This window comes from Lycorma delicatula, chromosome 7 (genome assembly GCF_047948215.1).
Source record: "Lycorma delicatula isolate Av1 chromosome 7, ASM4794821v1, whole genome shotgun sequence".
In the NCBI taxonomy this organism is placed as follows: Eukaryota; Metazoa; Arthropoda; class Insecta; order Hemiptera; family Fulgoridae; genus Lycorma; species Lycorma delicatula.
Window position 1 is genome coordinate 33,300,340 of NC_134461.1, and position 21,121 is coordinate 33,321,460.

At 30.0% G+C, this 21,121-nt stretch overlaps 1 protein-coding gene and 1 long non-coding RNA gene across 2 annotated transcripts in view; one reads left to right on the plus strand and one right to left on the minus strand.

The window, feature by feature from the left end:
- Positions 1-21,121, plus strand: part of LOC142328204 (uncharacterized) — a 118,927-nt gene that overhangs the window by 73,327 nt on the left and 24,479 nt on the right. The gene's annotated exons all lie outside the window — the stretch shown is intronic.
- LOC142327806 (fatty acyl-CoA reductase wat-like) overlaps positions 1,278-21,121 on the minus strand; it is a 35,510-nt gene continuing 15,666 nt past the window's right edge. Inside the window, exons 3-7 of the mRNA XM_075371142.1 lie at positions 15,373-15,515; positions 13,164-13,273; positions 5,423-5,612; positions 2,180-2,392; positions 1,278-1,626 (exon numbers count right to left, since the gene is read on the minus strand). Coding sequence (XP_075227257.1) covers positions 1,278-1,626; positions 2,180-2,392; positions 5,423-5,612; positions 13,164-13,273; positions 15,373-15,515 — 1,005 coding nt within the window. The remainder of the gene's footprint in view (positions 1,627-2,179; positions 2,393-5,422; positions 5,613-13,163; positions 13,274-15,372; positions 15,516-21,121) is intronic.

Below are 21,121 nucleotides of genomic sequence, written 5' to 3' on the forward strand. Positions count from 1 at the left end.
AATATTTGTTAAAATCTACAGCTCAGAATCTGGTTTCATGATGAACTGTACTTATATTCATTCATTAAATTTAATAACTTGCCTTTGATTAGAAATTTCATTGAAAAGTATGTTTCTTTTTAATGATTTCTAAACTTTATTTTCTGTTTCAATTTGAAATAAATAAATATTACTAATTATACAAGTTAGAGAATAGTATTTTGCTTATATAAGCATTATTACTGGTATGTATTCCTGGAATAGCAATTATTCTAAACAAATTTTATGTTGAATCCTTTGTTCTTTATTTATGTAATTTCTATTCAGTGTTGCATTCATTACTTTAGTAAAGTTTTAAACTCACTCTGTTGGAATGCACATCTGCCATTTTCTTTGGAAGGTATATTCAGTGTATTGATATAGAAAGAATATATATATAAAAAATATCTTTTTAATATTTATATGTAAAATGAAAGTTATAAACTCATATAAACAATTATAATAATATGAAATACTATTGACTATCATCTTCATTCTAGTTAACTCTGTGCATAATTATTTTTAATTTGTTTTTGTAAGTTAAAATTAAAATTGTTTCATGGAGTTTCAGTGTAATGATGTTGGCCTCTACTAATTTATTATAATTGGTAATGACTGTAACAGTCAATGCTACATAAAATTTATTTTTTTAAAAAAGATTTTAATTTTATACATTGGAATTCCTAAAAAAAATTGCTTACGGCAGATTAAATGAGAGCAAGCAATATAAGAAATCTTGGTGCACTGTTCATTCTTGAGTATATTTTAATTGTCTGACACTCCAATGTGCCTTTCTTCTAATTTATAATTATTTATTTTTAGATGATAATAATTTACTTATAATAATAAATTCAAGCATGCTTCTACACAAAGCACATAAGAGAGATGAAATTATTAATAGAAAAAAGGGGCAGATCCCTGCTAGAAATGAATGAGTTGATGTAGATAACAGCTTGCTAATCACTTCAACAACTGGCCAGCCTACAACTAGACCTCTGAATTTTTAGAACTTATTAAAGATTCCTATGACACATGGATTGTGAACTAGCAAGCACTCAGTTTATGGTATGAATGATCACACCAAATAAAATAAAATGGTTCTGTAACATAGAGAAAATAATAATAATTTACTGAATATTTGTAATGAAGTTATTGCAAGAAACTGGAAATGAGTATTAAATGGATGGATAATTTGAAAGTGTAATATATTTTTTCAATAGTAGTATTATTATATAATAAAGAATGTAAATATTTTATGATTATAGGATTAGCACAGAATAATAAGAATAGAGAATAAAATCTAATGTAATGTCTAATAAAAAAAATAAAAAAAAATTCAGCAGAACTAACCATTTAGGCCTTTTCTTTGCAGCTGGAATAGTTGACAAATCATCTTTTAACATATATTGTCTTATTCCTCTCATATAGTCACATAAATATTCTTCCCAATTAATATCTTCAACATTAAATGGAAATATTTCTTTATCTTTTTGATCTAATGATTTCCACAGATCTTGAGTATTCTTGTTAGATAAATCCCATTGTCTTATACAGAAATATGATATTGACTGTAAAAATTTGTCAACTTTTTCTGATAGTTTTAGCAGCCTGTAAACATATCAATAAAAATAAAATGAGCTGAAGATTCATATTTTTAACATATTTTTTGTCATGAAAAATTCACCAAAACTACTGTAAATATATATAGTTGTTTTTCTATAACTTTTATTAAAAGAGAGTAATTTATTTGAAATTATGAACAAAGTATAAAGTGAAAGAACATTTGTAAGGGTTTACAGCGAAGTGATGTAATTACTGAAGTTCATGTATTCAGTAAGGAATAATCTTTAAAATATTACAGAAATTATTCATGTAAAGTGAACAATTCTTAAATTTTTGTGGGGAAATTATCATACTTATATGCAAATAGTTTGTGTCTTTTTTTTAATAGTGTAGGTAATAATAATTAAACTTTCAAATTATAATTTTTAACTCCACCATTTTGTCAATTTTTATGACAAAATGGTAACATCTTGTGTGATGCCTTTTCTTAAGTGGACAATAGTAATATTAAAAAGTTAATCAAGCAATAAACCCTGGTTAATCTTGGTTAATCTCTTAAGTTTCCTGTGGTAAATTATTAGTAAAAACAAAATCTTACCTTTTTTCTTTACCAAAAATTGGTGCAATGGTATCTATGAGTAATGCCGGTAGATAATGTAGAAAGAACTTAAAAATACTCAATTTTATTTTGTCCTTTTCTAAAATGAGTATGGAAATGGAGTAGGCAGATATATTAAACCATGTGATTGGATTTTGTGTATTTGAAACTATATTGTATATAAGTGGATATTCAATACTGTCCTTCTTTCTTCTGTAACAATTTTTTTTTTTAATTCTACAACAATACATGAAAATTAATATAAGATTAGCTTATTTGAGATAAAAGAATAGACCTCAGGGTTGACTAATTATTACCCCTCAGGGTTCTTAACTTTTGCAATTGTAAGAAACAGTGAATCTGCAAAACATAATGTTTGTCAAGGAACCACAGCCTCCAGGGACTTCACAAATTGGTGTTCATAATTACATCTACAACACTACACATGAACAATTTGTGAAAGTCTTTGAGAACAAGAAGAAAGGTGTGCAAATTTGCATGGATATTCATTGAAATCATTTTCAACAATTACTGTATACTTCATAACAACATAACAAATACACTGCATATAAATTCTTATGCACATTACAACATAAGGATACTGTGACGAACAAAACAGTTTTTTCCTCAGTATGCTAAACTTTAATGTCATCTAAATGAAGATCTAATAAAGTTCTTGTTGATTTTTTTTTAATTTGCACAGGCAAAATAAGTTGGGTGATTTTAATATTAACAAATTTTTTTTAATAGTACATATCTTTTTAAATTCCTCATTTAATTTTCTGATCAGTCTTTGTTGTCTCCAGTTACTCAGAATTCCAAAATTCACAATTTTATACTGTCATTTACAGTAAAGTTAATGGTTTAAAAAATAACTTTATTGTAGCAAATTGGCAAATATAATATCTGCTACCTTGAGGAAAAATTATAAAAATAGACCATAATTCACAAGCAACTTGATTATTTGTTTCTGAGCAAGAATGTTAAGGCACCTTCTCATTGAAATTTGGAAGAAACTGAACTGTTTTAGAAGCATTACAGCTGTTTTTGATTTAGATATTACCTTTATACTACGCTTTATTCTCTGAACATTGTCCAATTCTTTAATATAAGGAAATACTAGGATTCCTATACTAAGAAATTTTAATACTGCGCACAGCACTGTCAAATTTTAACAAGTGATAAGATGTGAATGGAAATAGAATAACAGTCATAAAGCAAGACTAGTAATGAATAGTAAAATGAATTTTTTTAGGAGATTGCATTCAAAAAGTAACAATACACCAATCACACACTAGAATAACAATATGTAACATAAACTAACAGTAGTTGTTGAAAATGATTTCCATGAATTCCAGGAAAATTTTCACACCTTTCTTCTTCCTCTTCTCAAAGACTTTCACAAGTTGTTCATGTGTAGTGTTGTAGATGTAATTATGAACAGCAGTTTTAAGTCCCTGAAGGCTGTGGTTCCTTGACAATCATTATGTTTTGCTTAATGGAATATGTAAAAATCCGATGGATGTAAGTCCAATAGTAACTTCATGGACTGCCTGGCAGTAAGTGCCATCTTGTTGAATCCAAGCATTATTAATTTTGCCCTTAGTTAGCATTCCCATCAACTGGTAAATGATTTCACGACAGGCTGAATTTATTGTTTCTCTGAAGAATATTGGGCTAACTATTATTTCCTGGATATTACAATCCACACCCCAATCTTCTCGACAGGTAGTGAAATTTCAAGTATGGCATGTGGGTTATTGGTAGGCCATAAACATGAATTCTGTGCATGCACATACTCCGATAAATAGAAGCATGTCTCATCGGTATAAAAAAAAAAATATTCAAAATATGCATATCATCCACTAGAAATTGTTAAAACCATTTACAGTATTGAAGTAGTTTTCCGCAGTCTGTGATCAGTAACTTTTGAACTGCTTTCATTTTATACATAGTAAGACTGAGCTTTTATGAACTGTCTTGTGTGTAGTTGCTACATTCTTTTTCTGTTGTTCCCATGGACTTGGTGGCATAGCAGTCAATATGTTTGAAATTTTTCATTGAATACTGAAGGTTTATCACTTCTTTCATAGTTCTTTACCTATCATATCCCCCACATCCATGATTACACAACATGATCTGTTGAACTAATGGAAGACTGGTATAGATTAATTGTGCTCTCAGAAATTATATTCAATAAGAAATATTTGCTGCTCTAATGTTAACTTCATTCTGAGTGCACATAGAAAAGCACAGTCTCAATTGATCAACAAAAAACACACAATGAAAAACAAGAACCAAACTGCACACATGCAGAATTACCAACCTTTGGAGAAAATCTATAATTGCACCACACAGAATACAATCCCTCAACATATAATTGTTTTTATGTAGGTATGTAGTTATTTTTCAAATGAAATGATTTTTTAAATTGTTAGGACATGCATACATATAATTTTCATTATTAAGCATTCCTAACCTAAAAAATATGTGTAATAGTCATTCACTAACAAAATATAGATTACGTAATCTTATTTAGATTATATGCGATCTAAGAGTATAGTTTTATGCAGGCCCAACAATCAGTTGTAATTGGTAGGAACTAACATCTAAAATATGAGTCACTACATAACTGAAAAGATAGAAATGCTGCTAAAAGTGATAACTTTTTGTCTAAAATCTTCTTCTTTAAAGTAATTATTCTGATTTGGTAGGCCAAATTATGTGTTTTGCTAAGAACGTAGAACAATACTTAAAGATTCAGAAAAATAGGAGTATACAGAAAATCCTTTAGGCTGGGATCTGCTTCTTCTTAAATTTAAATGTAAAATAAAATCTATAATTAAGACTATTTCTAGGTATTGTAACCTTTTGAAGAAAGGTAGTTAAGTTTAAGGTACATTTAACTCTTAAACAAAAATTCTTTCATTACACATGGATTTTCATCATCCATGAACACTCTGTTTTAATTAACACAATGGCAAAAAAAGTTCTAGGAAATTAAAATTGAAAAAAATATGTAGCACTAGTTGATTAGCAGTGTGATAAGTAAAGGTGAAATTAGATCCAAAACACATATAAATATAACAAATTTTCCATTGTATGTAATTAACACTAACACTGCTGGATAAAGCATAAAGTTTAACTTTTTTTAGTTGAACCCAAGAAGAGACTAATAATAATTCATAATTTGAATTATTAATTAATTAATTTTAATAATTTTTATTAAAATTTTAAACTCACCTGCAATCTAAATTCCATGCTGAAGCAATTACTATGTTAGCTACCATATCAACTGGTATTATATCTGCTATAGCATGAGGATCACATTCCATGGCCCTTAAAACTCCAGTTGCATTTCCAACTAAAACTCCAGTAAGGCCATATACATTGTCAATCCAACCTGGGACAGGCTCTTTATTTGAAGCTGTGACTGAAAAATATAAAACAAAAACTGGTTATTATGTTAACTTTTTCATAAACATATTTTATTTTTGTCTTTGTTCATTTGTTTTTTAAGAGTTCTTTATAGATAATTTAAATTAAGCCCACTTCCAATGATAACATTTAAGATATATATTGGTGGTGTAACCAGTTTTGATGCTTGGTGCTATGGCAGTGAAAGCCGCAATTCAAATCATTCTACTATCCTTTTAGCATAACATACTTCAATAACCGACCATTTTCTACAAAAAAAAAAATGTTACTATGCTTTTTACAAAATGGTAAACATTGACAAGAATTACAGAAGCACTTACATGAGGCTGAGAATTGTAGAATAGTAGCCCTAAAATAAAAACATAAAATAACAAAACATGCAAATCAAAATGTATTACCTTCATTGAGTGCTGGTGTTACATTTCATTAATGTAACAGATATTTAAATGTTAATGCAATACGATTAAATACACTAAATAATAGGATGAAAAATCAAGAATCACCATTGTAATCATCATTGTCACTTTTACTATCTTATTTTAAAGAAATAATAAATGATTCCATGTTATTGCCAATACTGTGCTCTTTTTGCATATATTCAGCTTCTTTGGTAACCTTATCACTTTACACCTTCCAACTTTTTTCATTCATGTCAGCCACTTTATCTTCCCATAGCCTTTGAACATCTTTGGTATTAAAAGTTTCAGTGTGATTTGTTATGTATCCTTTAACTTCTGACCAAACCATCTTGATAAGATTTAATTCCGCGTGATATGCAGTAGTTGCAGAACGTCTTGCCCTTTTTTTTTTTTTAAAAAGTTCATCAAACACATAAACAGTAAACTTTTTCCTGATTGCTCTTATCAACTCATACAACTGTGATTTCAGCATCAAGGAAGAATTAGGAACAGAATGCTTCTGCAACCACTTATCATATATTCTTTTCTTGAAGTGGAGATTGGTGGTTTTTCTAACATGGCATTGTGATAGGATGCGTTGTCAGAAATTATCACAGAATTATCAGGGAGATTTGGAATTAATATCTCTTCTATCCATTTAAAGTAATTTTCTGCTTTCATCTGACTTCTGTAATTGCCACTTTTTAATCTTGCTTGTGAATATAGTAAGGCGTTTGGTATAAAACCCATTTCTCCTTCAACCTGTACTTTGAAATAGGCTGCCTTTTGAAAAAGGAACTTTCAACCCATCACCTAAATCACTACACCACAATCTATTTATAATCCGAGAAGATAATATATATGACTCGTCGAGGTACACCATCGGCCTATTTTCAGTTTTTTTATGGCAGTCAGATATTGAGTATTTAAACTGTATGTTGCTGTGTGAGAATCTTTCTGTTATTTTCAGAATTTCTCCATCTAAAGCCTAATTCTTTTAATATTTTTTTCAAACTTGTCTTTTTTCCTGAATAACCAATGGCATCTTCAGGCACTAACATCTTTTTCATTGTTTACACATTTTTGAAATTTGTGTATAGTTAATCTGTTGTGTAGTTACTTGTCCTTCATCTAGTCCCACTGCAGGAATTACATGGGGTTTGTATTTTTTTGGGGTAAGAAAGAAGTCTCTGCCGGATTTTTGGCTAATTCTTCTAACAACTGTTTTTTCCTGTTCTCTGGACTTTTTTCCTGTTTTAGCTTCCGGTAATTACAGTTCAAGTATTGTTTCAGAGGACGATATGTATAAGTGTTAAATGAAGTTTAGTCTTGTACAGTCTCGGTTCAAGCATTCCTGAGATGTGTGGTTATTTGAAACCCAACCACCAAAGAATACTGATATCCATGATCTAGTATTCAAATCTGTATAAAAGTAATTGCCTTTACTAGGACTTGAACGCTAGACCTCTCGACTTCCAACTCAGCTGATTTGGAAGATGCATTCACCATTAGACCAAACCGGTGGGTTTACTCTCTTATGACTTGGGATCGCAATACCCCACACACAGCTGCTGTCCTGTCTTCACATTTCTGAATGTGAATAGGAGTTTATCTTCTTTTTTCAGAAAACAAACACCTTCTTGTTTCATAAACTCATATACACTATTTATTATTTCCCGGACCTGCCGTTTTAGTTTTTTGTATTTTACAAAAAATACAAAAAACTTAGATAGACGTAAGTTCACTCATAATTATAAAACACTAAAAATGTACAATAGATTAAAAAATGTGATTACTCTCAATCAAAACTTGAATAAAAAGAAGCAGAATTTGCACAAATGCTCTTACAGGATCAATAAATACAGGAGATCAGTTAATCTAATTATACTCAAGCAATAAATAACGTAGGATTATGGGTAATTATTTATTTTTATGCTGGTCTGGCAGTATTTGAAAACTATGAACCCATAGCAAACAAAATAGCTACATTGTTTCTTGATATGATTCTAAGAAAGGTGACTCATTTCCTGAGTTATAATACTTAGCTTGTCCATGTTTAATTTTACGATAAATAAAATCACAATACATTATAAACTATGTTTATATATGTCAGACAATTATAATGTTAGTTAATTATCATTTAGCGTTTGACTGCTGATGTAATCATAATATTTGTTGAGAATAGGCCTACATTTTTATAACATTTAAAAATATACCATAACATTTCTTTTTATGGCAAAATACTTAATCATTTATAAAGGATAAACAGCAGAATTAGAAAGTATTTAAAAGTAATACATAATACCTTCCGGTAACATAAGAAGTTGTATTTAAAAGAAAGCAATTTAGCTTTTACACATTAAAACTAAACTGAATGTTTTCAGTTGGATAACACGCACTGTACTACAAGCTGTCATAATCCAAGCTTCAAGATTAATTGCGGGTATACTTTAATGACTGTTGCTTAGATTTAAATATGTAAAACACTGTTAAGCAGGTCAAAAAACAACAGACTGTTTATCTATTATACAATGGTATAGTAACCCACAAGACAGACATGAATTTCTTTTTTTGTTCATTTTTATTGCAGCTGTATTCAGTCACTGAATATTTTGAAAATAATATCATCATTTATAAAATTGAGAATTCTTAAAATATTAGATTGCTGAGCAGATGTTCTGATTTCCAGAAGACTGACATTATTTTGCAGAATTTACATGTAGAATAATGATTCATGAGGTTTCTATTAAAAGTTTTTTTTTTAAATTAATTTAATACTTCAGTTTATAGATATTAGCAATTATATACAGAAAAATTTCACTAAATATGGCTCCAGTTTTCTATTACTTCACTAATAAAAATTCATCATGCTAATAAAAGTATATATAAACAAACCATTTGTTTTGTTTCAAGCTAATCATTATACTCAGAAAAATATTACACATACACACATATTCTCATTGCCTTGATTTGATGATATAGGAGGAAGGAGAATTACTGGAAGCTGTACTCATAAAATTTGTCTTAGAATAAAAGATGTTGATGGTTGCATAGCCATTTCACTAGTACATTCCAATTGACAAAGAGGTACGGAGATGTCGAGTGCAGAATGTTATCTCTAAAATTAATCTGAATTGTAACTGTTTACAAACTGCAAGCTACAACTCTTGACAGGGGAGTGATATATCTCAGCAAGAAAACGTTTTTTACCAAGGGGCAGATTTATGTCACTCTTAGTCAAGTTAAAACTTTAGAGGATATCGCCTTGTCTGATTTGGTCCCAAATATGTTATTAAATAGACCACATAATGAGAAAGCTGTGACAGAAATCGTGAGGTTGTGTAATCTATCCAATTTATAGGTTCATTATTGCAATTAGACATTTAGACAAGGTTTGCGTGTACCCAGTTAAAAAAAGTGTTCATAACTATAGAATATTATTTATTGTGAAATTATAGTATTTAACTCGATTCATACAGGGTGATGTCGGTTGGGAGCTTGTTGTATGACTACTTAATAATATTGCAAAATTAGAATTTATTATTGCGTAATATAAATTAAAATATTTATATTATAATTTTGGTATTAGTGATAATAAACTTTTTCACCACTTTATATAAATATTAATTGTAGGTTTAATATTTTATATGGAGTTTAGAGGAAAGTATCCAAGAAAAAAAGGAATGATTGTTTAAGGAAGAAAAATAAAGAAAGAAATGCAATGAATATCTCCATAGAGACTAGACAACAATAATGTCAACTGTTATACTAATAATAGTTCTAGTCATACAGGGAACAGAGGAACATGGTACTGGTGTGAGTGGTCAGCAGCTAAAGGTGTCAGGCCATTCGGTTTTTTTGGTATTTTTCCTGAGATCATTGGATTTGATTAAAATTTATATGGGACCGTTACGAAAGTATCTCTTTTGATTAAAGAAAATTTGTCAAAATCTGTTAACTAATGTCGTAGTTATTATGTGACATAGATTTTTAAAAAAATACAAATTGATAATCTTCTTTCTTGAAGTTGGTTAAAAAATTTATCAACAAAATTAAGGATGTTACCATGACTCCTCCTAACGAGTCAAAAAATCTCTACACTTCAAATACCTCTTACCATGTGTTTATATTAATTAAGAAGTTTAATATTTACGGATTTGTTATAAAGTATAAGTTTAATATTTACAGATGTATTATAAAGTATGATTTATTTAATAAAACAAAACAATTTTCTACATTATGTGATGAATACTAAATTAAAAATCTTAAAAAAAATAATAATGTTCTTTTATCATCAGTAGATTTCAAACATTTTTGCTTAACTATTCGATTACTTTTTTTTATTCAAAACAAATGTTTGATCTTTCTTAATAGTTTCCACATACATATCCATTACACTTTGCATAAATAATAGTTATTTTACTCAATTCTGTTTTTCTTTCCTTGAAGAAGCTTCACTACAGCAGCTATGGCATTGACTTTTCCACGACTCAGTAATTTGCTGTCTAGAAGTTGTTGTTAGTTTATATCCTAAAATGCATTCTATTGCTGTGATTATTAGATTTGTACTCCAAAAATACTCTTTGATCATTCTATCACAATAGGTTTGATAAGGTGTAATTCAAGTTCTGATAAAGATTCTTTTTCTATTTGTCTTACTTTTATTCCATTCTGGATAGTTCTGAATGTATATTGAAAAAGCATTTATATATACAACATAAATTAGAGTATAAAAAACAGAAAGTGGCCACCTTCAAACACTCCTTTTGTTGGGTACCCTTTTGGTATTTGATCAATTGAATCCACAGCACCTTTTGTAGAATTGTAAAACAGGTTATATAAAACGGGTTATATTGGACTTCATTTTTCCTTCATTAGACACATTATGTTGAGTAGACAAGAAGTTGAAGTAACTAAACTTCTTTTATGACCATATTTAATCAGTCGTAAAACTGATTTGTATGACTATAAATCACATGAGGCAAATTAGATTCTGGATCAATGAATGTAAACATACTTGAATGCAATGGCTGGTTCCCAGTTTTTTTTAACTCCTTTGGTATGGACTTCCTGTTTGATTGCAAGGTTCCTACCACTGTTAGATCATGTTCTTTGTAAAGCTATATAAAACCGATCAGTAATTACATTCGTCCCTGACTTTGTAATACAAGTAACCAGACAGTTTATGACTGATATTGTGTCAGTAGGTATACCCGGTCTTTTTCCACAATAGATATCCATGTTCAGTACAAAGTGTTGATTACAATCTGTTAACAGTCTAATTAGAATACCATACTTTCCAGTTTTTTTTTAATTACTTTAAACGGACATCGACCTCTGAAGATTTCATTGTTAGCTGTATTTTCTGTTAGTATGTAATGTTTGGAAAGATCGTTATCAAAAATTTCAGAGTTCCCTTACTGGAGTAAATTTGTCATTCCGTTGCCTAATTTTTCTTGTTTGTTAATCATCAAATCATATAATTGTGAACTAACCACGGAATCTATTAAAACTCATACGAGTGATATATGTTGCTCTTCTGAATTTATTTGACCATAAGTCATGATATCTTAGTTATTATCATTATATATGATAAAATATATATTATAAATATAATATAATGATATAATATATTTATATTATTATAAAATAAGTATTTCTAAAAATCCAAGCATTTAAATTTCACAAAACTGCCTATTCATTTGAATGTTTCACAATAAAAGATAATTTTTTGAAAAAATCTCAAAAAAAATCATAAATAGTAGTTACTATACATCAGTATCCTTCAAATCTGGTTTTTCACAAAATATATTTGCTATGATTCTATGAGTAACCCTCTAACTTTATGAGCTAAATATTCTCGAATTTCATTACCTGATTTCGCTAAATATTTCCCATGGTTATTTTCTGGAACTGAATCTAATTCTTGTTCATCTTCAACACTAGGATCTCCTAAACCATCAGCATGAACTTCGTCAATATCATTAGCAAAGTCTTCTGTTTCACTTGAATTGCACAACTCATCCACATCAATATTATCAATTTCTAAATGTAATATTCTTTCTATATCATGATAGAAATATATTCACTCATTTTCAAGAAAATGAAGCAACCATTTCACAAAACTCAAATAATAAAACTAGTCCTGTACAGAAATATCATTACTACATACACACTGACCTACGAGCTGATTGGATATAATTAGACATGCTAATTCACCATAACAAAATATATTCTTATTTAGAAAAAAAAATAAAATAAAAATTTTAATGTTTATAACACCTATCCATTCATATTACAAGGAAGATACATTTTATTTTAAACAATATTTTCTTTTAACATTAATGAGATGGGTTCCTTGTTGAACCAAGGGATGGTTAAGAAGTATCCAATATGAAAACAAAAAACTTTAGAAATCTGAACGTGATGTTTTCAAAAAACATTGAAGGTACCTTTAATGACAGAAATTAATCTTTTCTTATTTTTTTACTGTACAGCATTTATTAGGACAACATTTTTCTAAACTGTGGACATTTTTTGACTTCCCTTGGTCAATCTAGGGTTAAAGTATGAATCTATTGGTTAGTAATACACTCTTATACTTTCCAAAAGGAAAGGAAAAGGCAGTACCAACTAAAACTCTAGGCTTAGCAGTATATCTTCAGTGTTGCTTAGCTCCATGTAGTTATTAGTAACACACTGAAGAGGTTTTGACAGTAAACAGGCTATTCTACTATGGGTAGACATTGAGTTATTTCAAAATATATACAAAATTTATCTTGATTTCTGCTTTTTTTTGTTTGTTAAGCTTATATCACAATTTAGTTTATAATATTCAGTCACAGGCCAATTATTTCTGGGCACTGAAAATAACTGTTGATTCATCTTAGGTCAAAAGTAATATGTATTCAAATCCACACTGTAGTAATGCACATTTAATTGGTTTTGAACCTGGTTTCAGCAACTTTATGTGACAGATTGTTGGCTATGACATTAATCACCCAGTCACCCAGCAGCAGATCAATAAATATGACAAGCTACTGTTGCTATTCTGCAGAAGAATAAGAATTTTGATATTTTAATTTTGTCTACCATATTAATTATTTTTTACTAATTAATATAAATGATTACAGAAACTGATTACTTACTTATGCTGGGCCGTATGATAACAATAGGAAGCCCTTTACCATATTTATTAAAAAGACTTTCAGCAACTCTCTTGGTATATATGTATGTATTAGGACAATTCTCTAACAATCTGAAAAAGCAAGAGTAGTTTTTGAATAACAGATTCTGTTAGAAGATAAGAAGAGTAAAAATTAGAAGGAAATACCTTATAAGAAAGTATATTAATTTTCCCTAATTTAAAAACAATACTGTAAACTTTATCTAAACCCTACATATGTCAGGTGCATTTAAGCACATCTGTATTTGATACAGTATTTACTTTATTGACAGTGCTGGTTGTAATTAACAATCATGAAGTATTCATATGAGTGTTGCTTCTGTAATACCATGTTTCCTTTTTAAAATGATCATTCTGAGGAAAGTAATGATCTACCCTGAACATAATTGAGTGAAAACAGGGTTTTCTCCTATTTTAGCTTTTATAATTCTTAATAACAACATATTTATTACTTAAACAACCACATAAAGTATTAGTACTTACATTCAGGATTCAGGTAAGCTACTTTACTGGTTTTGCTTTAGTTCCCCCACAGAAGGGGTACAGATTCTACAAAGATTAGATATGCCACTCATTTAAGAAGTACATGGAAGAAGAAACAGATTAACTGATTGATTAATTTATTTATTCTTTTTTATAACTAGTGGTTAAAAAAAATATATTGCAATGTACATATAAAATGCAGAAAGTAGAATAAGCAATTACAATCAAAAACATAATAAATGATGAAATAATGAATTAATAAAAACATTAAATAATAAGATTAATAATACAGTGAAAAATTAATAAGTTAATAAAATAATTAAATATATAATTTAAATATTATACATAGAATCAGAGTATTGAATTATATAATTTAAGACCACGAAAAGAAGCAAAAATAAATTAATTATAAAAAATAGCAGACATATTAAACTTTTGCTATTGATGACTGTGTACACGCTTATCGTAGTTTAACAAAAAGCCTATAGTTAATAAAGAGACTATTGGAATAACAAGCAGAATATTTCAAATATGTAAAGCAATAACTAAAAATGTAACTATTCAATGATATGAATTACAACAATTTGCTTTACTACATAAAACTTATAGGCTAACACAGACATGAGTAACTTCCTTTGTTTCTCAAGTTTTAACTGTATTAAGTATTTAATGTTGTACATAACATTTGATGTCAAATATCTACTGTACTGAATATCTGAAAGCCATCAGCAGCATCCTCCAGCCTTAGAGTTAGATTATTATAGATTATAAAGCAATCGAAGTTAAGAACAACAAATGTCGTGTTAGAGTTACATAAAAATTGACTGAAATAAATCATTTTCATCATTTAAATTAGCATATGGCTGCATAAACACAATCACATGCATATGTAACCTCAACAGACTACCTCAAAAACTCGTTAAAACAAATTCCAAGATTAATATTGTCTGTTCTTCAATCTACACCCATTCATAGAAACATACAGCAGAAGATATGAAATGTTGGTGTTACCAAGGAGCTGAGAGTAGCCTATCAATACATGTTTTTTTTAATCCATGTTTAATCATAAATGATTGAATTCAATCCTACCAGCAAATGAAGCAGTCTGTTATTAATAAGAGATATTTTTTAAGCAAAAATTTTTAAAAATTTTCAGCTAACAAAAATGTGATAAGCTGCATGGAGAAGAATGAAGGCCATATTAACTGTGTAATTATATTATACTACTTAAATACTGCCACAGAAAAATTATGTTTTTTTATTTCATTTAAATTCAGAGTATTATGAAGAATATAGTAAATGCTTTAAAATAATATTAGGAGAAAGTCATATGTCACTCATCCATTTGTTACATGGTTATCGTTTTAAAAAAAATTGTATTTGTACTAAGATGTAGTTGCATTCCATATTGATATTTATAAAAGAATTTAAGCGTACATCTATACCTTTAACAATATAATTAAACATATTTAATATGCTTGTCTGTGAGTGAATCACCTTCATTTAGTTACAGAATAAAATGTTTGTGTGATTAACAGAGATGTTAAATAAAATTAATCAATACCAAGTATTATGGATTAGTTTAAGTATGTAGATATGATACACATAGACGTTAATATTATTGTGTAAAAATTCAACTAAAAGTAAAAATTTGTTTTAAAAAATTATTTCATTGTTATAAGATTTACTTGGGTGTAAGTTGATCCAGTTGCTGATCATCAAGGCATTCAGTTAAAGTGATTAATTTGTCATCAGTGATTGATTCATAAACTTTTTCTTCAATTTTACTTAAATGGCAGTTTGAGAAAGCTGTAGATATATGTACAAATGCCTGGAACAGAAAAATTAATTATGTTTATAAATCTCTATTTATTTGCACTTATTGTGATAAATTTGAAATAAAATTAGATTAAAATAAAAATAACTATCCTTGAACAATTAACAACCTCATGCACACCAGTGTCAAGTGCAGATTTTAGGCTATTTGGCAATTCTGTCTAGTGTTATAACGATGACTAGAAGTTGTGTTTGACTACATGCCTGGCATTATAGGGTTTTTGGTGTGATTGTAAATTTAATACTTTAGTTGCACAATACTTTTATCATCAAAATTTCTAGTTCAAAAATACTGAGTGGTTAATTTATAACTACTGCTAAATAGTAAATGTATCATTGACAAGATCTAACATGTCTGAGGTCATATGATGTCACAAGCAACAATATGTTGTGTGCTGTTGACGAGTATTGTGAGTTGCATCAGGAATGAATCAAGTGGTGCTATAGGAGCAATATCGGATTCAACATGTTGCATGATTTGTCTCTATAAGCCTAGGCCTGTCAGAGGATACCTCTCTTTTTCCTGTTTAACCTCCAGTAACTACCGTTTAGATAATTCTTCAGAGGATGAATGAGGATGATATGTATGAGTGTAAATGAAGTGTAGTCTTGTACATTCTCAGTTCGACCATTCCTGAGATGTGTGGTTAATTGAAACCCAACCACCAAAGAACACCGGTATCCACGATCTAGTATTCAAATCCGTGTAAAAGTAACTGGCTTTACTAGGACTTGAACGCTGCAACTGTCAGAGGAAACCTACCTTCCTCTAAACTGTTTACGGGTACAGCTTCTGAATGAAGTGGTGGCGAATACTGTGTACACATTAGCTTATAACTTCATCGACAACAATCTTTAAGAGGATAAACTTACTGAGCGGTGTAGAAATAACAGTATTGAAAAAAGCTATAAGCCTGCTATTTCAATACTGTTCAATCTCTGGACAGAATCTACACCAAATGTAATGTATAAGTATAGCAATACAAAAACCTTACTCATGATAAAACAGATGAAAAACTACCACTGATGATAAAACAAAGGAATAATCTTAAAATCAAAAGACAAAAGAAAAAAATCATCCTCAAATAATCAAAAAATAAAAGAACCAATAAACAAACAAAAAAAGAGAAATATTTATATATTATATTTATAACTATAAAAAACTAATATAAGGGGAAAAAAGAATCAGAAAAAAACAAATAATAAATCAAACGCAAACTATAAATAAAAGTAACACCTACAAAAAAAAGAAAAAAAGCTTTGATCAAACATAAAAAAAAATTCTAAAATAAAATCTCTTGAATAAAACTCAGAAAAAAAGGGTCTCATTTCTGATCATTATAGGTAAAGACATCAAAATTTTGCTTGTTGATTCGATTAAAAAGACATGCCACATTACATTTAGACTTGTACTAAATGTAAAACAGGTTTTGTACAGTACAGTGTTACAATGTTATGTCAGAGAAGGAAGACAAAGTACTCTGTAGCATCCTCATCTCATTGGAGAAGACTCCCTTCATGGTGTTACGGTTGCTACTTCACTCCTTCCATACCTAGCTCTGAGGGTTTTACTGGAGGTCATCTTCAATACCTCAGAAACAGACATCTTCCACCAGTATCGACTTCCTCAGTCAGAATGCCACGAATGACATTCCCATCGGTATACTACACTAGCCTAGTTAGCCACACAAATACTTTCATAGTATTAAGTAAGACTGTCCAGATTGAGTTGGTAACTAACCGTACACATACCCAAAAACAGGAAAAAGCAATTACCACACACAACACCAAATAAGACACTAAAACAACGAACTATAAACTAACAAATCAAAACCTAAAAACATACACTTGAAACTCATAAAAACATGCAATAAAATAACAATAATTATTAAATTAACACCAAAACATTATCATAAACATAAATATGTAAATAAACCTAAACACAAAAACATAAAATGAAATCAACAACTATCTAAACACTAAAACTAACAAAAACATAAACATAAACCATTATATATAAAACACCACCATGCACATTTGTATGCAGGACATTCTTGTGACCTACAGTTATGTCTAGCCGACTTCCCTACTCGAGAACAATTTATACACATAGGTGGATCCCCTTCTTTTTTGACCAATTATTAATCTTTATTATGATGCTCTGTCTTACTGTAGTATGAGAAGAGCTGTTTTTCTTTGCATGATTTGGCTACATGCCCCAAACTTAAACATTGAAACCTTTATGTAATCACCCATTGGTTACCCAATGGTTAATCACATAACCATTATTTTGTAATTTAACCACTGGGTCACCTTTATGTAATCTTTTACCCTACAAGATCAAAAGTCTATGATCAAACATCCTTTTTCTACAAAAGCTTTCTGCTACTCCTTTTTGCACTCAATAACATAGTGCACTTCACTGCTATCTTTCCTTCCAGTCTGAAATACTATTTTACTAAGCTTATTAAATTTCTCTAATAAATATTTAGTGTTTTGAACTCAACTAGCATCAACAAAACCCTCCTCACCTAAATTCCGCGGTACATCATAAAGTATCATGTGTAGTCACAAAAACTTGCTAACAGTCTTGATGGGATACTGGAGTATCCCCTCATTTTACCAAATACTATTCGGTAAAATGAATAAATGATTTGTGACTATTCATACACCTTTAGGATTATCTGTAAAACTTATCTTTAATTCCTGCTTCCTGGCATCCAACTTCTTTATAACTTCATCCTTGTAGGCCTCTGGAGTAATACCGACAGTCTTTTCTATCAAGACCTTTCATTTTGACGCAACAGTGGTACGAATATCTAAATAAACTTCTTGGTCATAATCGGCAAATCAGATTTTGCTTTCTCACCCATTCCGGCTCTAAAGCCCTCTACATACTCCTGGAGTCTATCATCTCACTTAACAGTTAATAAGTGCGAATATCACAACTTTCACATACGATGCTGTTTGAAAGTTGTACTTCTCTCTTTCAAATTTTTCTAATTACCAATAGATTCTTCAATTTCCACACATAGTCCATTAAACATGCCCACTAATACCATAATGACCCTGTTTGAAATTATATCTGCTCTGGACAATTGCATTTCTAATTCCTTCAGAGCTGCTACCTCTGTCTTTTTGGCCTTCAAGAACGGCAAGGTGGATTTCCCTTGGCCTAAAGAAGAGCCAAATATTTCCTCAACAAGTCGAACATCAGAACCAGTATCACATTCTTCCTGTGCGATTTCACTATCCATCTCTACAGCCTTTGCGGCACGCTTACTATTTTTTTTGCTTCCTTTGTTGCCCAACTGCTTCTGTTTTCCCAGAAGGTTAACAGGATGTTGCCTACGACTTGCCAAACCCGACACACTGACAACACCAACACTATCAAAATCAGATATTACTACTTTCATCCCCAACAACAGCCTCCAAAGATTACTTCAAATGTGCTTTCTGGGATCCCTTCAAAAATAGGATGCGATAAGAGTTCTGATTTGGAAAGCGAAACGAAACAAATTAGATAGGTACATGTGAATATTCACTGTTTAGTACTGTGGGAAATCCATCTAAGTATAACATAGTTTATATTACTTTTGTAATAAAAAAAAGGGGTAAAGAGTATTTTACTTATTCCTATACAGCTTAGAATAAAATATCATAAACTTACTGATCGAGAAGCTTAACAAAACGAAAAATTATTGAAGTTCATCTATTCTTAGAATGTACACATGAAAATGTAGATAGCAAAGAAGAATATGCGGCACGAGATATTAATTTTAAAACTGGAAATATAACTGTTTACAGTAAAAATGATTTGGGCAAATGCTGAAAGATGCGTTAGGTAGATTAAACAATGAAGAGACTTAATTGCTAGCAAAAGTAAATAATTGGTAATGCATAAACAATAACTTTCCATTGAGTGGCTAAAATTTGCAGCGATCTACCTGATCTCACAGAACAAAACAAAGGTGTGATCATCCTGATCCCTGTAAGAAAAGACATCCACCTTGTTACGATCCCAGTCGCCACACCACCAGCTCTGTTTGTAGCGCTAACTGGTTTTACTGGAGGTTGTCTTTTAGACCCTCTAAACTTGAGAGCACAACACAATCATCATTTTGGCTTCTCATCAAGTTCATCATAACAGAAAATATCTCAGCTAACCGGGGCTCAATGCCAAAATGCCTATCTTGGTGAAGTAAGCACCCACGCGGGTCTCTAGCCACCCAGATTGCTATTCTATCTACACATCTAAGCATCAAATCCCCTCAGCCATCCTCCACAGGGCTAAGAATCTAAGGAGGCCAGCAAATATATTCCATTTCGGTTTTCCAATTAACTTGAGATAAACGAGTGATCAACGTAGAAAACAAACATACTTTAGATTGTCTATATTCACAAAAAATGAAACTGATCAAGATCCTCAACATTAGAAAAAAATGGTAAATTTGCTGCTTAACAAGAATGACTTCAGCAAGTTGCAATTACTAGAAAAAGTCGCAGACATTCCAGTATTTGAATGAATCAGTGGTTTATCAGTGAATGTTTTCATACAGAAGAAAAAAATGAAATCATACCATTAGAAGTCTGCTATGAAGAAAAAACTGATTGCTAAGATTTACTGTACATAAAGAATGATAAATCCGTCCATTACTATTATATGAGTGATTTCTTTTCTGCTCTATATAGATTACAATTGACAAAGATAATCAAGAAATTAAAATATGGCAATGCTGCTTCATATTCTTCAGCAAGTATGGAAATGTATAATGAAAATTGAAGCACACTTTTGTGCTGCTCAAAACTGGCCGGCACATGTTAAATCCCACATCTCAGTAAAGATGGTTCGCCACCTCTACTGGCATTTAAGAACTATCAAAACTTTTTACCGTTCCTATCTTTTGCATGTACACTTTGACTAAATAAATTTCCACACCTTACTACTTCATACTGTTGTCTAACTGTCTTTATGTCATATATCAATACCAGCCATTGAACTACTGCTTGTGCTTTGTATGGCCTGAGTCGACCGCGGATAAGATAAAACAGGACTTACCTGTTCAGATTCATTTGTTTTCTTTGTCCTCTTGCTTAATGTAAACATCTGTCACTCTCTTCTTTCATCTTATTTATTATTGAACCAACTGATCTTAATAATTGTTAGAATTATTAATATATGAATTTTTACTTTTTTGCTTTACATTGTGAACCAATTAACATGAAAATGTATGTCTGTGCTAGTCAGAATGTTTAATATTCTATAAAATGTGTAATTAACCTAAATTTCATAATTTAATATAATGTTTAACTGATTTAATGTAAAATTAAAAAGTAAATAAAGGAAGTGATTATTAACAACTGGTTATCTGACATTACTTAATGTAAACAGTTTACACAAACAACGAATTGCTCTGTGGCTGAAATTATTGTGCACTACCTCTAGTAAGAGATCACAATGCTGCTCAACATTTCCTTTGGAGTCTAGCCAATGTGGTGAGCAGTGTGGAAGAAGCTGGAGGCTAGAACTGAAAAAGCTGGAAAGGAGAATGATATTCATACGTAATGAGACAGCATTTGTAAAAAAGTATTCCACAGTAT